The 15,000-nt window shown below is 34.9% G+C and overlaps 1 protein-coding gene across 1 annotated transcript in view; it reads left to right on the top strand.

The window, feature by feature from the left end:
* The window catches only part of LOC144964801 (uncharacterized), a 165,432-nt gene that overhangs the window by 47,543 nt on the left and 102,889 nt on the right, over positions 1 to 15,000 (top strand). The window contains exon 2 of the mRNA XM_078899434.1: positions 12,552 to 13,227. Within this exon, the coding sequence (XP_078755560.1) occupies positions 13,136 to 13,227 (92 nt within the window). The 5' untranslated portion in view covers positions 12,552 to 13,135. The remainder of the gene's footprint in view (positions 1 to 12,551; positions 13,228 to 15,000) is intronic.

Raw genomic sequence — 15,000 nt, 5'->3', positions numbered from 1 at the left:
ACATCTTATGCCAAATTATTTTCAAATGTTCATCCCACTTGAGCCTGTCATCAATCGTTACACCAAGGTATTTGTAGTGAGGAACTCGCTGGACGAATTGGTCCTTTAATTTTAACGGTTCTATCGGTTCCTTCACTCTCCTAAAGTCAATCACTAGCTCCTTTGTCTTGCTTATGTTAAGCTCTAGGTGGTGGGCATCACACCAAGACCCAAATCTATCAATTTCTTGCCTATAAGCCACTTCGTTGCCATTTGTTATGAGGCCTTGAAGAGCGGTGTCATCTGCAAACTTTATTAAAGGTACACTCAGGTTTTGACTTCTACAGTCATTCGTGTATATTGTGAATAATAAAGGGGACAATACACAACCTTGAGGAGCACCAGTATTTGAAGTTATACAGGAAGATTTGTTTTGTCCTAATTGAACATATTGTGTTCTCTCCGTAAGAAATTCGAGCACCCAAGCAATTATATACTTGTTTAAATTCAGACTAGTCAATTTTTGAACAACCAACTGAGGTTGCATTGTATTGAACGCTGAAGAAAAATCTGCAAAAAGCAATCTGCAATAGCTCCTAGCGTGATCTAGATGCCTGTAGATGTTGTTTGTAAACAGCAAAATGGCATCCTCTACGCCACGTCCTGGTTTGTAAGCAAATTGATGACTATCACTCAATGGCATAAACTGATTCCTAATTTTAACAAGAACAAGTTTTTCTAAAGATTTCATGACTATTGAAGTCAGCGCAACAGGTCTGAGATCGTTCATAGTTTCAAGTTTTTCTTTTTTTGGAACAGGAATAATTTTTGAAGTTTTCCAAATTTCAGGGATCGAAACGCATATATATGTGTGTGTGTGTGTGTGTGTGTGTGTGTGTGTGTGTGTGTATGTGTGTGTTTATTAGAATTATTATTTGATATAGCGCCAGTATCCACAAATAGTGCTCAGGGGTGCTTTACAATAGATTTTTTTTAGTATCACACATGTTCATTCATTCGACTACAAAATCACTACAACAGTCACACACATAATACCTTGTTCGAAGTTCAGAAAGACGTCTAGAATCACGATAAGCAGAATGAAAAAGATCGTTTTTTTTGATGCCGTTTGAAGACTGGTAGACTTTCACATTGTCGGGTTTTAGGTGGTAAAGAATTCCATATGATTGGAGCCGAAAATGCAAAACCACGCTCAGCAAACTTTGTTCATGGGATGTTTATCTCCATTAACAAAGAACTGCCGGATCTCAGAGATCGAGTTGGTTTATATTCCCCGACTAGGCATTCAATGTATTCATGTGATGTATGGTGAAGGCAGTTGTAAGCAAAACATGCGATTTTGTATTTTATTCTTTTCTCTATTGGAAGCCAGTGTAGTGACTGAAGGACCGGTGTTATTTGGTCCCAAGGCTTTGTCCTTATAACTATACGAGCAGCTTAGTTTTGCGTCTGTTCAGTTATGTTTTTGGTATGCCGTACAGCAGAGAGTTAAAATAATCCAAGCGGCTGGTAACAAGGGCATGGATAAGTGTTTTGCATTTTTCGACATCAATATAATTTCGTATTCTGCTTATAATTTGGAGAGCATTATGTATCGCATGACAACACTTTGTTATGTGTGCACGAATGCAGTGGCGGTTCTAGCCTATTTACAGTGGTTGGGCAAAGATGATCCGGTCATATATATATATATATATATAATATATATATATATATATATATATATATATATATTATTTATTTATTTTTTTTTTTTAATTATAATTTTTTTTTCACCTTTAAAAAAAATATTTCAACCACAAATAATCACATTCACAATGAAATGACAATACCAGTAGATTTTAATTATTCCAAACGTAATCAAAAAATAATCACGAAAGAGAATACAACTAAAAACTAAAGCGACGAGACATAATGCGACAACACCTTGACAATAGAAGTCCCATTTCGTTCACTCGAAAAATTAAAGAGATGCTTTAATCCCTCAACGGCGAGATTAATATTTCTGTTACATTACTGGTTTTCAGTAGTATGTAGTAACCTTAAAGTTTTCATCGAGAAGCAACAACAGCGATATGACTCGAGTTTCATTCAGAGCTGAAATTGCATCATTTTTACTGCTGTCTTGGTGGTTAGAATGATTGTGCCGGTGGTGGTAGTGGTTGGAATAGTGGTAGCGGTGGTGGTGGTGGTGGAGGAGGAGGAGGAAGACGAGGCGGTGAGGGAGGATGTAATTATGATAGTGGTTTTGGTGGTGCTGTTGGTTAGAATGATAGTTGTGGAGACGATTGTTGTACTTGTTGTTAATATTGTTGTTGTTGTTGTTGTTGTTGTTGTTGTTGTTGTTAATGATGATGATGATGATGATGATGATGATGATGATGACAACCACGATGTCGTCGACAATGATGGTTACCACCATACGATATTACAAAGTTTATTTAATCTTAGGCTTTCGCCAATAATTCACACAATACAATTAAGACAAAAGAATGTTATCAATCTCTCCTCATGCATTCGTTATACTATCACAATCACGACCGTGTTATCTTTACTCCTTCCCAATGCTATCTATACAAGAGTGCTATGCTCCTTCCCCAACCAACCCCTAGCTTCCCGCCTCTTCGTCGCGAACTATCTTATGTATGTATTAGCTTCAGGACGGGCAAGTACGGAATCTGCCCACCCTTCCTTTAAACGTCTTTATTTCCTCTATAACTTAGAATTCAACTCTCTCCTTACTCAGAAGAGTATTTCTCGTATACTAATTCAATTGTTGAGAAAACCAAAATGGTGGTTGTATTAATATTTATTTAGTCGTGACTTTTGAATAAAATGTTTTGTTTTATTAGAGGAAATACAATAGAAAATTACATTGTTTTGCAAAATTATTTAGTCTGGCAATAAAAATACAGCGGTAATTACTTTAAAAATAATAAAAAAAAGAACTAACAAATTAATTTGTTAAAAAACAAAAACAAAAAAAACAACAAAAAACAAATAAGAAAACAATTTAAATAAATGAGTTTTGGGAAGTACTTAAAGAAAACGAGAAAAAAAAAGAAATAATTTAAATGGATAAACAAATATATAAAAACAACACAAATTAATACCAAATTGATATAATATTAGTAAGTTAATAAATTTAATTCAATACTGGAACCTTCCCAAAGTCATTACATCAATGGTACCAGCACAAGTAAGGCAATAAATAAGAAAAAGTTCGTTTGCCAAAAGCTCTATTCAGTGTTCACTGGTTATTAAGGTGGGCTCATTTGAATTAGCCCGACCTAGTACTAGAGAGGCCAGACAGCAAAAATCGGAGTTAGTTCACCGTCAGGCGACGTGACGATGAGATGACGATGTGGGCGGAGTGGAGTGGTTGGGGAGGGGAGGGGGGGGGGTTGATAAAAAGAACAGGAGCGTATCCTGGTTTATGCATTACGGGGTGCATGGTCATTCGCAATCTATCAAAAATACACACAAATTGATTTCAGTACGAAGTATCAAGTTTAAGTAGTAACTTTTGAAATTATCTAATTTAGATTAGATTATTTCGGACCTGGTAATACAGCTTATAACTTGAAAAAAACAGGCTGGTATTTGCCCACCCTGCCCATTATTACCAGCCGTCCCTGCACGCATGTCTAGGTGAGTGTCAAAAAAGAAACCAAAGTTTCGAATGACATTGGAATTTTTAATAACAGATTCGCCGAAGGACAGTTGGTCAATGAGTATATCCTTTCCTGTCCTTTTGAATACAATCAGCTCAGTTTTTTCCTCACTGAATTTAAGCTTGTTGTTTGTGTGTGTGTGTGTGTGTGTTTGTGTGTGTGTGTGTGTGTGTGTGTGTCCCCACATATTCACCTTATGATCAATGAATGAATGAATTAATCAATCAATCAATCTATCTATCTATCTATCTATCTATCTATCTATCTATCTATCTATCTATCTATCTATCTATCTATCTATCTATCTATCTATCTATCTATCTATCTATCTATCTATATGCTCGTCTATTTATTCATTCATCCATCCATCACCTTCCAAGGGATTCTGGAAATATTTTGTAACAAATTGAACACAATGAATTCGTGAAAGTGCTCTTTATAAATGGCCTTATTTAAATCTGTTAATTTTGTGATCTTTAACTGAATATTCCCTAGCCATATCACATTTTTGAGTCAACAAATAGAAACTGAGTTTTGAATCGCAGGGATTGTTGCACGTCTAAATCTTTATTGCTTTTCGTTATCATAAAATCCAAGAATAAAACTCGAGCGTTTTTATCTTAATTTGATTTTGTTTAGAAATGATGGCTTCGGATATATTGTATAGAACATGACAACATTATTACACACAGAATTGTTAAATTTATTTTGAATGGATTATTAAAATTTAATATTTTTCTATTATGATTTTCTAAGATTGCATTGCATTACAATTCCATTTTGTAAAAAAAAAAAATAAAAAAATCACCATTTTAAACCGTTAGAAGCAATACAATACAATACAATACAATACAATACATTGCAATACAATACAATACAATACAATACAAGGCAATACAATACAATACAATATAATACAGTACAATACATTACCTAATAAGAGCTAAATTAGGCCAATTGTGTGGCCTTTGGAGCCCTGTCACAGTGATAAAAAAAACCCCCATATGTATTAGTAAGACATAAAGTACAGGATATCAATTATAAAACAAACATAAATTACCCATTGAATTTAAACTTAAGGTGATCCAATTCCTTATTAACACGGCTTTTAAAAACGTTTACATTTCTCGCAGTTCTTGAAGAGGCGTGGAGAAAGTTCCAAATATCTAAGGTTCTCATAATCAAAGAGAGAGCGCCTATTGAAGTATTTGAAGATTTTGAAGATCTAAAAGTTTGTTTAATTTTCAAGACAGAGTTGAGCCCAGTGTTTGCAGAGTGAAACAGACAGTAGCAATTGCTCATGCTTGCAATCCTTTGAATATGTCCAATAGGTTTCAACAGTCGTGACGTCACTTTCCTCGTAATGACGCATAGCAACTTAGTAACTGGTTCTAAACTACCGGCACAGTGGCGGACGCCTTTATGAAGCACTTCTCCTACGAGCATAAAAGTGTATGCAGAGGAGAACAATATTATAAATCTAATCATGTTTCGACTTTTATACATTCTGATCACATGACATGTGAAAAAGTTCTAGGCAGCACGAAGAATAACAAGTGCCGATTTTCTTTGTTTAGGACCAGGCTGCTCGTTGCTGGGCGGGCAGAGGTGACATCAGATTATTGAATCCAATTATACTGCAAGGTATTATTTTCCATATTATATATATATATATATATATATATATATATATATATATATATATATATATATATATACATATAAATATATAAATATATATATATATATATATATATATATATATATATATATATATATATATATATAAGACTTGGGTGACTCCATAGCTCTGTTGGTAGAATACTTAACTCACTTGAAAAATGACGGCTACTTTTATTCGTATGCTTCTTCTCACCCATGACTCCCCTGTCAACCCAATAAGAATGACTGTTCGAATCTGATTGATATGGCTAAAATAACTAACGTACTATTCAACGAGTTGTGAGCAGTATTTCTTTTACATTGGTCATCTGGGCTTTAGGCCCAGAAGGATTTTTTAAAAGTTGGACATAACTATTCAATCATAACTGGGTGGATAAAGAACAATAATTTTTAAAAAAGAAAAAAAAAAGAAACAAAAAACAAAATCAAAACAAAACAACCCCCCCCCCCTAAAAAAACAAAAAAACAAAACAAAACCAACAAACAAACAAAACAAAAACACAAACGGAACTGTATTGTGGAAATTAACATAGATTGAGAACCTGCATTTATTTGAATATATTTAAACGTCGATTGATACGAATTTTTTGAGGCATCAACTTTGATCTGTCCGGCGGAAGGGTGCAAAATGATCGCAATCCGAAGGCCAAGGTCAAGTATTGGACTCACGATTACGCCTGAGCATACACACACACACACACACACACACACACACACACACACACACAAACATTCCCGTGACTGGATGATCGTCAGGTAGACAGACTTATGGGATGCCGACTTCACAACTCTCGCCACTCTTTTTGGTCGTAGTCCCTTTCCAGAAACTCACTCATGTCCAGTCCCGTCCATTCCTTGACATTGCCCCTCCCCATTTTCTTTTGTCTATCTCTTTTCTTTTGCCCTTCGACTGTTCCTTGCAACACTGTCTTGCATAAACTATCATGACGAATTGTGTGACCAAACAACGACAGTTTTCTTCTTTTTACTATTGACAGAGCATTGGTTCCTGTTTTCCAGCAATATCTGCCACTTCCCTCAGAACATCTTTGTTTGTCCTGTGTTCGGTGTATGAGACTCGGATAAGTTTTTGGTAGCTCTTATTTACCAAAGCATTGACGCGACGTTCTGTTTCTGTGTTTAATGTCCACGCCTCACCTCCATATCACTAAGGACATGACAAGTGATTGGTATAATTTCAGTTTTACTCCAGAATTCATCTGTCCAGCTCGCTAAATGATGATAAATCCGAAGGCCAAGGTCAACTTTTAGACTCTTGATTATGCCCTAACAGATATAATATTGAATAATCATTTGAATCAACGAGCAATAATAATTTGAGAAAAGTTTGAAAGTTACTCGTATATCAATCTGTGAAAAATGTATTTTTAATTGTTAGATTTGTCAATAATTTTGCGCTCGGTTATGAAAAAATTAACACTGGATGTACGGAACAATATTCTTTAAAAAGAACCAATGAGTATAATGAATACTTCACCAAGCAAATAGTGACACTGAAGACAGTCGCATTGATGCCACTGCTCTCGTGGTGGTGGAGACATAATATTTGGTTTGAAAACAAAGTGATAATGAGAGTAATTATATGATTGGAGAGATATTGGACATCAGTGATAGAGGGAAATCCCCCCCCCCCCCCCTCAAACAAACCATTACATGCAGAACAAATACAATGCTGATCAGCGTGAAAACACAAAACACTTTAAAAATTTTTGGCTAGGAAACATTTATTCATATTTTGATATCGATTTAAAATTGCTAAAAATTCTCACATCTTATTTTACAATTGACTCAATGATAAATTAAGACGGTCTATAAATTGTCGAAAATTCTCAATCATGCGATTCCGTTAAAAGTAAAGAGATCTCAGGTTTAAGTTAATCCAGTAAGTTCGGGATTATCTTAATCTATTAGGATATGGAGTAAATGTTTTCTTGCCAAAATGGAATATAAACGCGTTGTTTTGCCGTTGGCCTGCAGTAGTGATGTTGTTGTTATTGCTGCCGCTATTGCTGTTGTAGTTGTAAGTTTGTTATTGTTAGTTGCTGTTCGTGTTTATAATTATTGTTGATGATGGTGCTGATGGTGATGCTGTTGTTTAAATGTTGATAGCAGTAGTGGAAACGACGTTGACCCCAAGGATAATTATGATTTTAATGATAAAATTAATGACATCATTATTTTCTCTTTTGATACCATTTTCATTCTTAATATTGTAATCACTGGAAAAATTAACGTAACAACATGTTTTTCACCATTGTTTTGAAAATTCTTCTTTATGAAATTCATGAATCTAGCTACTAGAATCTTTAGCTGTTCATAGTATTATATATATATATATATATATATATATATATATATATATATATATATATATATATATGTATATATATATGTATATATTTATATGTATGTATATATATATATATATATATATATATATATATATATATATATATATATATATACTTCTACTACTACTACTACTACTACTACTACTACTACTACTACTACTACTACTACTACTACTACTACTACTACTACTACTACTACTACTAAGACGCCGTCAACTACGACGTCGAAAACGACGACTACAATTATGAGCTAGTAGTAGTAGTAGTAGTAGTAGTAGTAGTAGTAGTAGTAGTAGTAGTAGTAGTAGTAGTAGTAGAAGTAGTAGTAGTAGTAGTGGTAGTAGTAGTAGTAGTAGTAATAGTAGTAGTAGTAGTAGTAGTAGTAGTAGTAGTAGTAGTAGTAATAGTAGTAGTAGTAGTAGAAGTAGTAGTAGCAGTAGTAGTAGTAGTAGTAGTAGTATAGTAGTAGTAGTAGTAGTAGTAGTAGTAGTAGTAGTAGTGGTATAGTAATAGTAGTAGTAGTAGTAGTAGTAGTAGTAGTAGTAGTAGTAGTAGCAGTGGTAGTAGTAGTTATTAGTAGTAGTATAGTAGTAGTAGTAGTAGTAGTAGTAGTAGTATAGTAGTAGTAGTAGTTAGTAGTAGTAGTAGTAGTAGTAGTATAGTAGTAGTAGTGTAGTAGTAGAGTGTAGTAGTAGTAGTAGTATAGTAGTAGTAGTAGTAGTAGTAGTAGTAGTAGTAGTAGTAGTAGTAGTAGTTAGTAGTAGGTAGTAGTAGTAGTAGTAGTAGTAGTAGTAGTAGTAGTAGTAGTAGTAGTAGTAGTAGTAGTAGTAGTAGTAGTAGTAGTAGTAGCAGTGGTAGTAGTAGTTGTAGTAGTAGTAGTACAAAGTTGTTGTAGTAATTTGTAAGTGAAGTCTATCATAGTAACTGTAGTAATAGTAAAGTGGATACACAAGAAAGGTCCCTTTCCAAACACTCAAATTTGGGCAACTGTCAACAGGACTCGACCAGCAAGCCGAGTCCAATATAAAATATCATGCGTAACAGTGGTCACTTAGTTTTACATCGAAGATGTTTTGTATGTGCTAGTATTTTATAAAGTAGACTTTAGCTCTCTCGTTACCAGCCATTTTCAGAATTTTCCCCGAAACTTCACACTCACCAACACAAAAATAGATTTTTTTTCTCAACTCAAACAGAAAAGGAACAAGTACATTCCATATATAATAATTCCAGTGTCTAATTTTCATCGCTACAACAAAATATTTTCTTTATAATTTGTGATGTACAAAGGATATCAGAATGAGAAAATTGTTGGTTGCATCGTAACAAAAGTGACAATTTTCCTATGGATGTTAAGGAGAGCGTTAAACTCAGTTCTAATAATCTGATTCACCGTGACATAATTTCGGGTTGACACGGCTGGTCACAAATATTTAAATATCAAGCACATAAAAGCACATTTCGTTGTCTTGTTTTTTAAACATTATTTTTAGTGGTATTCCCGATCCATGATCAATCTTCAATCGGGAGTGATAGACAGCCATCCAAGGAACATTAGGGCTGGACCCGTTCTCGATCTCCCTGTGGTATCAAATCACTGAAATATGCATGATGAAACGTCGCGTAAAATATTTCCAAGAGGTGGGAAAAAAGAAATGTAAATTTTCATTAACCAGTTAACACCCGTACTTTAGAAAGACCCACATTTAACAATTTGGCCAGAAAACTAGTCCTTCAAATCCCAACCGATTTAAATGGCTTCGTAAAGTCCTACTAGCTTTGAGAGTTTTTGCCAAGATGAGGACCACTTAAATCGATCGCTATTTGAAAGACTAGTTTTCTGGCCAAATTTTTAAATACGAGTACTGCAGTTAACTGGTTAAAGTGTATTTTTTTCTGATTCGCTGATCTTTGATGGGTTAACACAACAACAGTGATTTGGAAATGAATGAGTTTGAATATCAATATTTGTCTGTTGGATTGTATCGTTATTAATGTGTCATTATAATATAGTGTTGCAGCAGACTACTGTCTGTTGGGTTATATCGTTATTAATGTTTCATTATATAGTGTTGCGGCAGACTACTGTCTGTTGGGTTGTATCGTTATTAATGTGTCATCATATAGTGTTGCAGCAGACTACTGTCTGTTGGGTTGTATCGTTATTAATGTGTCATCATATAGTGTTGCAGCAGACTACTGTCTGTTGGGTTGTATCGTTATTAATGTGTCATTATATAGTGTTGCAGCAGACTGCAAATATAATAACAAACCAAAACCAAACAATAAGAAATTAAAAAACAAAAAAAACAAAAACAAGATAAAAAAAAAAAGAAAAACTGCAACGAAACTAGAGCAAACAAGTCAAAATGAATAATACGAAAACAGTTGTCTAAAAATAACCAAACATAAAAGAAAAAAAAAATGAACAAAAAGAAAGCTCAAACAAAAGATTGTAGAATGCTTAGAAATTCAAGAACTCCATCATTAATTGGATTGTTGACATGAAGGTTGAAAACCCCAACAGAAACAAAAATTATACGACTTGGGGAAAAACATCATAGAGGAAATCCTGTATTTCGCAATTAAACTTGACAATTGTTGAAAGATGAGTCTGATGGCGGTGGGAGGAATATGGCAGGGGAAGTGTAGCATAAGTCATCATAGGTGATATTAATGATAAGGGATTCAAAGTGAATTGCATCAAAATCGCATTATGCTCATTATACCTTAGAGTATTTTTTATATAACTATAAAACCTCCTCCTGCGCGATTATCTGAACGGTCTTTTTGATATAGTTATATCAAATGGGAGCGAGTTGTCTCAAGATGCAATCCATAGCTTTTGGCATCCAAGTATCTTTAATGAAAACTACATCGAAATAATTACTGACTTTATATTCGTAAATTACTGCTGCTTTATTGTATATTGATATCGCATTAAAAATTGCAAACATAAATCCTGAAGAAGGGTGTGTGCCGAAATATTTCATTATTTTTGCACTGTCACTGGATGTCGTTCTCCATGTTGTTACATTTAAGTGAGTCATTGTCAATACCCAGATGTTTAACGTGCTGCTGTATTCTCAATAGAAGTTTGACAAAATGACAATTTCACTATAACCAGGTTTCGTCATTTTTTACTAATCTGTGACCCCCGTCTCTGCATGGTATTATATGTAGTCATCTGGAGCCGGTCGACTTATCGAGTCGAAGTTTATCCCGGCTTTTAGTGAAACGGACAATTGGTGAGCCTTTTTGGAAAACAGGAAATGCAATTTGTGTTTTATAAATTTTGACAACATATTCAAATTGTTGTCGCCAAGGTAAGGAATAGCCATTTCATTTCAGTTTAGATACAGGAGGCATTTCAATCCTGGATTGCGCCCAGGCTTATTGCAAAATACTTTTAGCAACTCAGTGGGCGGGGGGTGGGGGGGGGATGGAAAAAAGTATAAAAATAGCAAGGCTTTGGAATTGACAAATTCCATTGCGACTGACACCTGGGTTATACCCTTCTTCTATCGGAAAAGACCCCGAAGACAAATTTCCAGGTGATAATTAAATTGAGTTTTGATTTACAACAAAATATCTAGAGCCTTTATATTTCTATGTATTTGTTAGTAAATTTTATTATTCACGTGTATCAATAATATTCACATACCATTAACACCGCCGGCCATTAGGAGGTATGCCAATATCAAAGAAAATTACTCAACGGCAAATGGATTTCCTCCGTAATATCAAACAGGACAGAATAATAGTCTAGATCTACCCAAATTTGGAGAAAAGTGAAAAGTAGAAAAAAGGCTGCTCTATGTTTAGAACAAAGATCTTACAATCCGGAGACCAGAGTTGGAAATGTATATCAAAAGATTGTAACGAGACATATTTTGTGGAAGATGAATTATTGATACAGCTTCCGTATAAAAACAGGGCGCCTTTAACAACTTGGCTCGAATATCGATATGGCAATTAATCAACATTGTCCATGACGTTTTTTTTTTTTCGAACTCAATAACTTGTAAAGGAAAACAATAACAACCCAGCCATTTTTTCTCTTCTCAATATTAAACAAACGTGTCGCTATGTTTTTTTTTCAATCTAGAGAATGTGACTAATACTAGGAAGATAAGGGTATTCTAGCCTGCAGGCAAATCAAATAATAAATGTCAAAGGTAGGGCTTTTCTTCTGTCAAATGATGCAAGGCCTGACTCGATACAAATCCCTACCCAACAACACTGCATTACAACAACAAAACAACTTTTTAAAATTTTCATTTTTGCCAAAAAAGTTATCTGGCGATTAAGATGACTCATAACTTGTCAAAATGTCTTAAAATCTAAGATTTTAATGAAGCCTCCGATTAGAATTTTTTTTACATTGAAGGTATCTGAATTCGTTTGTTTTTTAGATAAATAATTCCTGGCCAAAATGAGAAATTGGCGATTTGTCAGTGGACTTCAAATCTGATAGAGCTTTTCATGAGATGTGAGATATCACAGAAACGCCTATGTATTGGATATTAAACAGAACTAAGGTCATAAATGTCACTTAATTATATACTCTCAATATATGACAAAACGTGTTTTTTTCACTCTGACAATATTATATAATATTTTGACATAAAGCTCTCAACTTTTAAATATAAGACTCTCTTTGAAGTCTCAGGTTTAACTTTTTGTAATGTAGTGGTAAGGTATCGTGGTCAAATTCTTTACAAATAATGGCTTTACTTTGTTTCATCACTTTTATTACCATAAACGACGATTATTGATCCATTCTTTTTCTCCCCCCCCCCTCCCCCCTCATCCTTCCCAGATTAAAATCTCAAGGAGTCGGACGATTATTACAGCCACAGTATCATCAGCATCATGTCATTATTCTCATCATCACTATCATCGTCGTTTTCATTCTTGCTTTGTGAAAGGAGTAAAAGGTCTTAAGTGCTGGCGGGAAAAATCGATTTACCAACTCGGAAAAAAATAGTGAAACTGGATCGTAGAGTAAATAGAATCTCTACAAAAGTTTCAATCCACACGACGTGGCTTGTCTCATTCTTTTGGATTTGTATCACATTTTTACGCAATTATTTTTGGTGCCTTAATTAAGCATATTACTCTGACTACGATAAATCAATGTAAGGTTGCACCTTGAATTGAAAGTTGGAATCTTTGGAATCCATAGCAAACCAACACAAGTTTGTATTCATTCGTTGTTTTTTTTTTTTTGGCAAGGTAGGAGAAAGCGCTGAAACCCCTAAAACGAAAGTAGAGAGGATATCTCAATTCTTTAATCACTCGTGGATTTGGTGGCAATATCAGCGAAATCCAATCAAGATGGCCGACCAGGAATCTTCCAACGGTATCGTAAATACTTAGAAAGTCTCTCGACAATTGGTTGGCATGTCGATTCGAATACAACAACCGGTCTTGCAAGAAAGCCCAATAGATGATCCTATTGTGTTCGAGGAAAATGGATCTATTCGGCGAAGCAGGTCAGTAACCTCTTTATTTCCCATTTTTGCTAACTGATTTAATTTGTAGTTTATTTAAACGCTTCGCTCCACTTGGGATGATGGAGAAATGCTCTTTGTATTTCACTAAAATCATCACTTTCTCTCTTTCAGGTTTATAGAAAATCTCTCCATCTAATACTGGCAATCGTCTTACTCATTTTTCTAAAATACGTTTGCGCTTATGGAACAACTTACCTGCATCATCAAGCTTCTAAGTAATCTTATAAAACGTGACCTTTTATATAACGCAATATCCACTAAACGTGCTCACTGCGCTCTACAAGGGGTACCTAGCCAACAGCAACACTCAACGTGTAGGGCGAGACATGATGCCTGTGAGGCGTTATTACATTAAATTTAATCCGACAGAGACAACGCTGTTAACGGCCAGGTACTCATTTTACATCTGAGCACGGTGAGAGAAAGCGAGTAAAGAGCCTTTTCCAAGGACTCAACAATGCGCCGCTCATAGTGAATTCGAACACTGGAACTTCCGATCCGAAGGCGAGTGTTATGCCACAAGACCACATAACCGCATGATTTAAACATAATTTAAAAATGCACTAAAGACACTCGGGAGGTGGCATACTTTTTCTATCTTGGATTTGCAAAATCAGCAGTCTGACTGGAGTCCGTCAGTTTATATTATGAACAAGATAAAGAAGAGGAAATATAACTCGCTATTCTGTTATAATTCAAATGACAGCTTTCAATCCTTTCTCTTCTGCCTTCTCAATACTTTCTTTATGCACCGACATGTAACTGGTCTTTTAAAAGATGTGACAGGAATAATTATTGCAATGATATTCAGAGGGTAGAAAGCGATTCCAATTGTAATAGTCAATTTCAAATTACATGAACCGAAATCAACTCAAGTTCCGGTAGCCTAGTCTGAATGCTCTGATTTAAAGAACTCGCGAATTTGGCTTGGTAGGTGTTTTTCGACGCTTGGAATACTTATAGCTATTACTGTTGTAATCAGAATAAATAAGATTTTTTTTAAAAATAGAAAAGGACTCCTTCAAAGCCATTGGGCACATGAAGCCGTGGTTTCTATAGCGTGAAACGGACAATAGCAATTGCCTGCTACCCTTTTGATAAACGCTAGTCTATATAAAAGTACTTTCCGACAGATCTAGCAGACCCAGCTACCCACTCACTTCTAGGCCGACAGGAGGTCAGAACAAATAATCTCGAGTGGACCCGGAATTGATCTCGATCTCGGTCACCATGCGTGTAAGCGAGTGCTAACGGGAACCCCAGTTTAAATAAAACGCGTTTTTAAATCTTTGGCCAAAAATATGGTCTTTCAAACATCTATCAATTAATATAACTCCCATCTTGTCAAAAACTCTGAATTGTCGATCGATATTTGAAAGATAAGAAGTGAACAAGTGGGTAGCACGTCTGACCGGTAAACAGAAGAAGGTCTGAGGTTCGATCCCCAGTCGAGGTCGACTGATTTTTTGGGATGGTATTTTTTCTTGTATTTTTCTTTCTTGCTTTGTCTGGCACCTTTCATACACACTTGTTCGGTTCTTTATCTTACACCGATGCCCGATTCATAATTTTTTAACTCGATATTTGAAAAGTACTCAAATTATAAAACAAGCGCTGATGTCTTCCAGCCAAAATTTAAAACTACAAAATAAAAGTAGCATTTAAGATAAAATAATCTTTTAGAAAGTATTTTAATGAGCTAGGTGGCTCCAAGGTATGGTGGTTATGATTTCAGACTTTAAGATACCAGGT

The sequence above is a fragment of the Berghia stephanieae genome, chromosome 2, assembly GCF_034508935.2.
Source record: "Berghia stephanieae isolate SIO BIC M18660-M18661 chromosome 2, UCSD_Bste_1.3, whole genome shotgun sequence".
Lineage (NCBI taxonomy): Eukaryota > Metazoa > Mollusca > Gastropoda > Nudibranchia > Aeolidiidae > Berghia > Berghia stephanieae.
The sequence above is the reverse complement of the archived record's forward strand: the minus strand, read 5'-3'. Positions and strand labels throughout refer to the sequence as shown.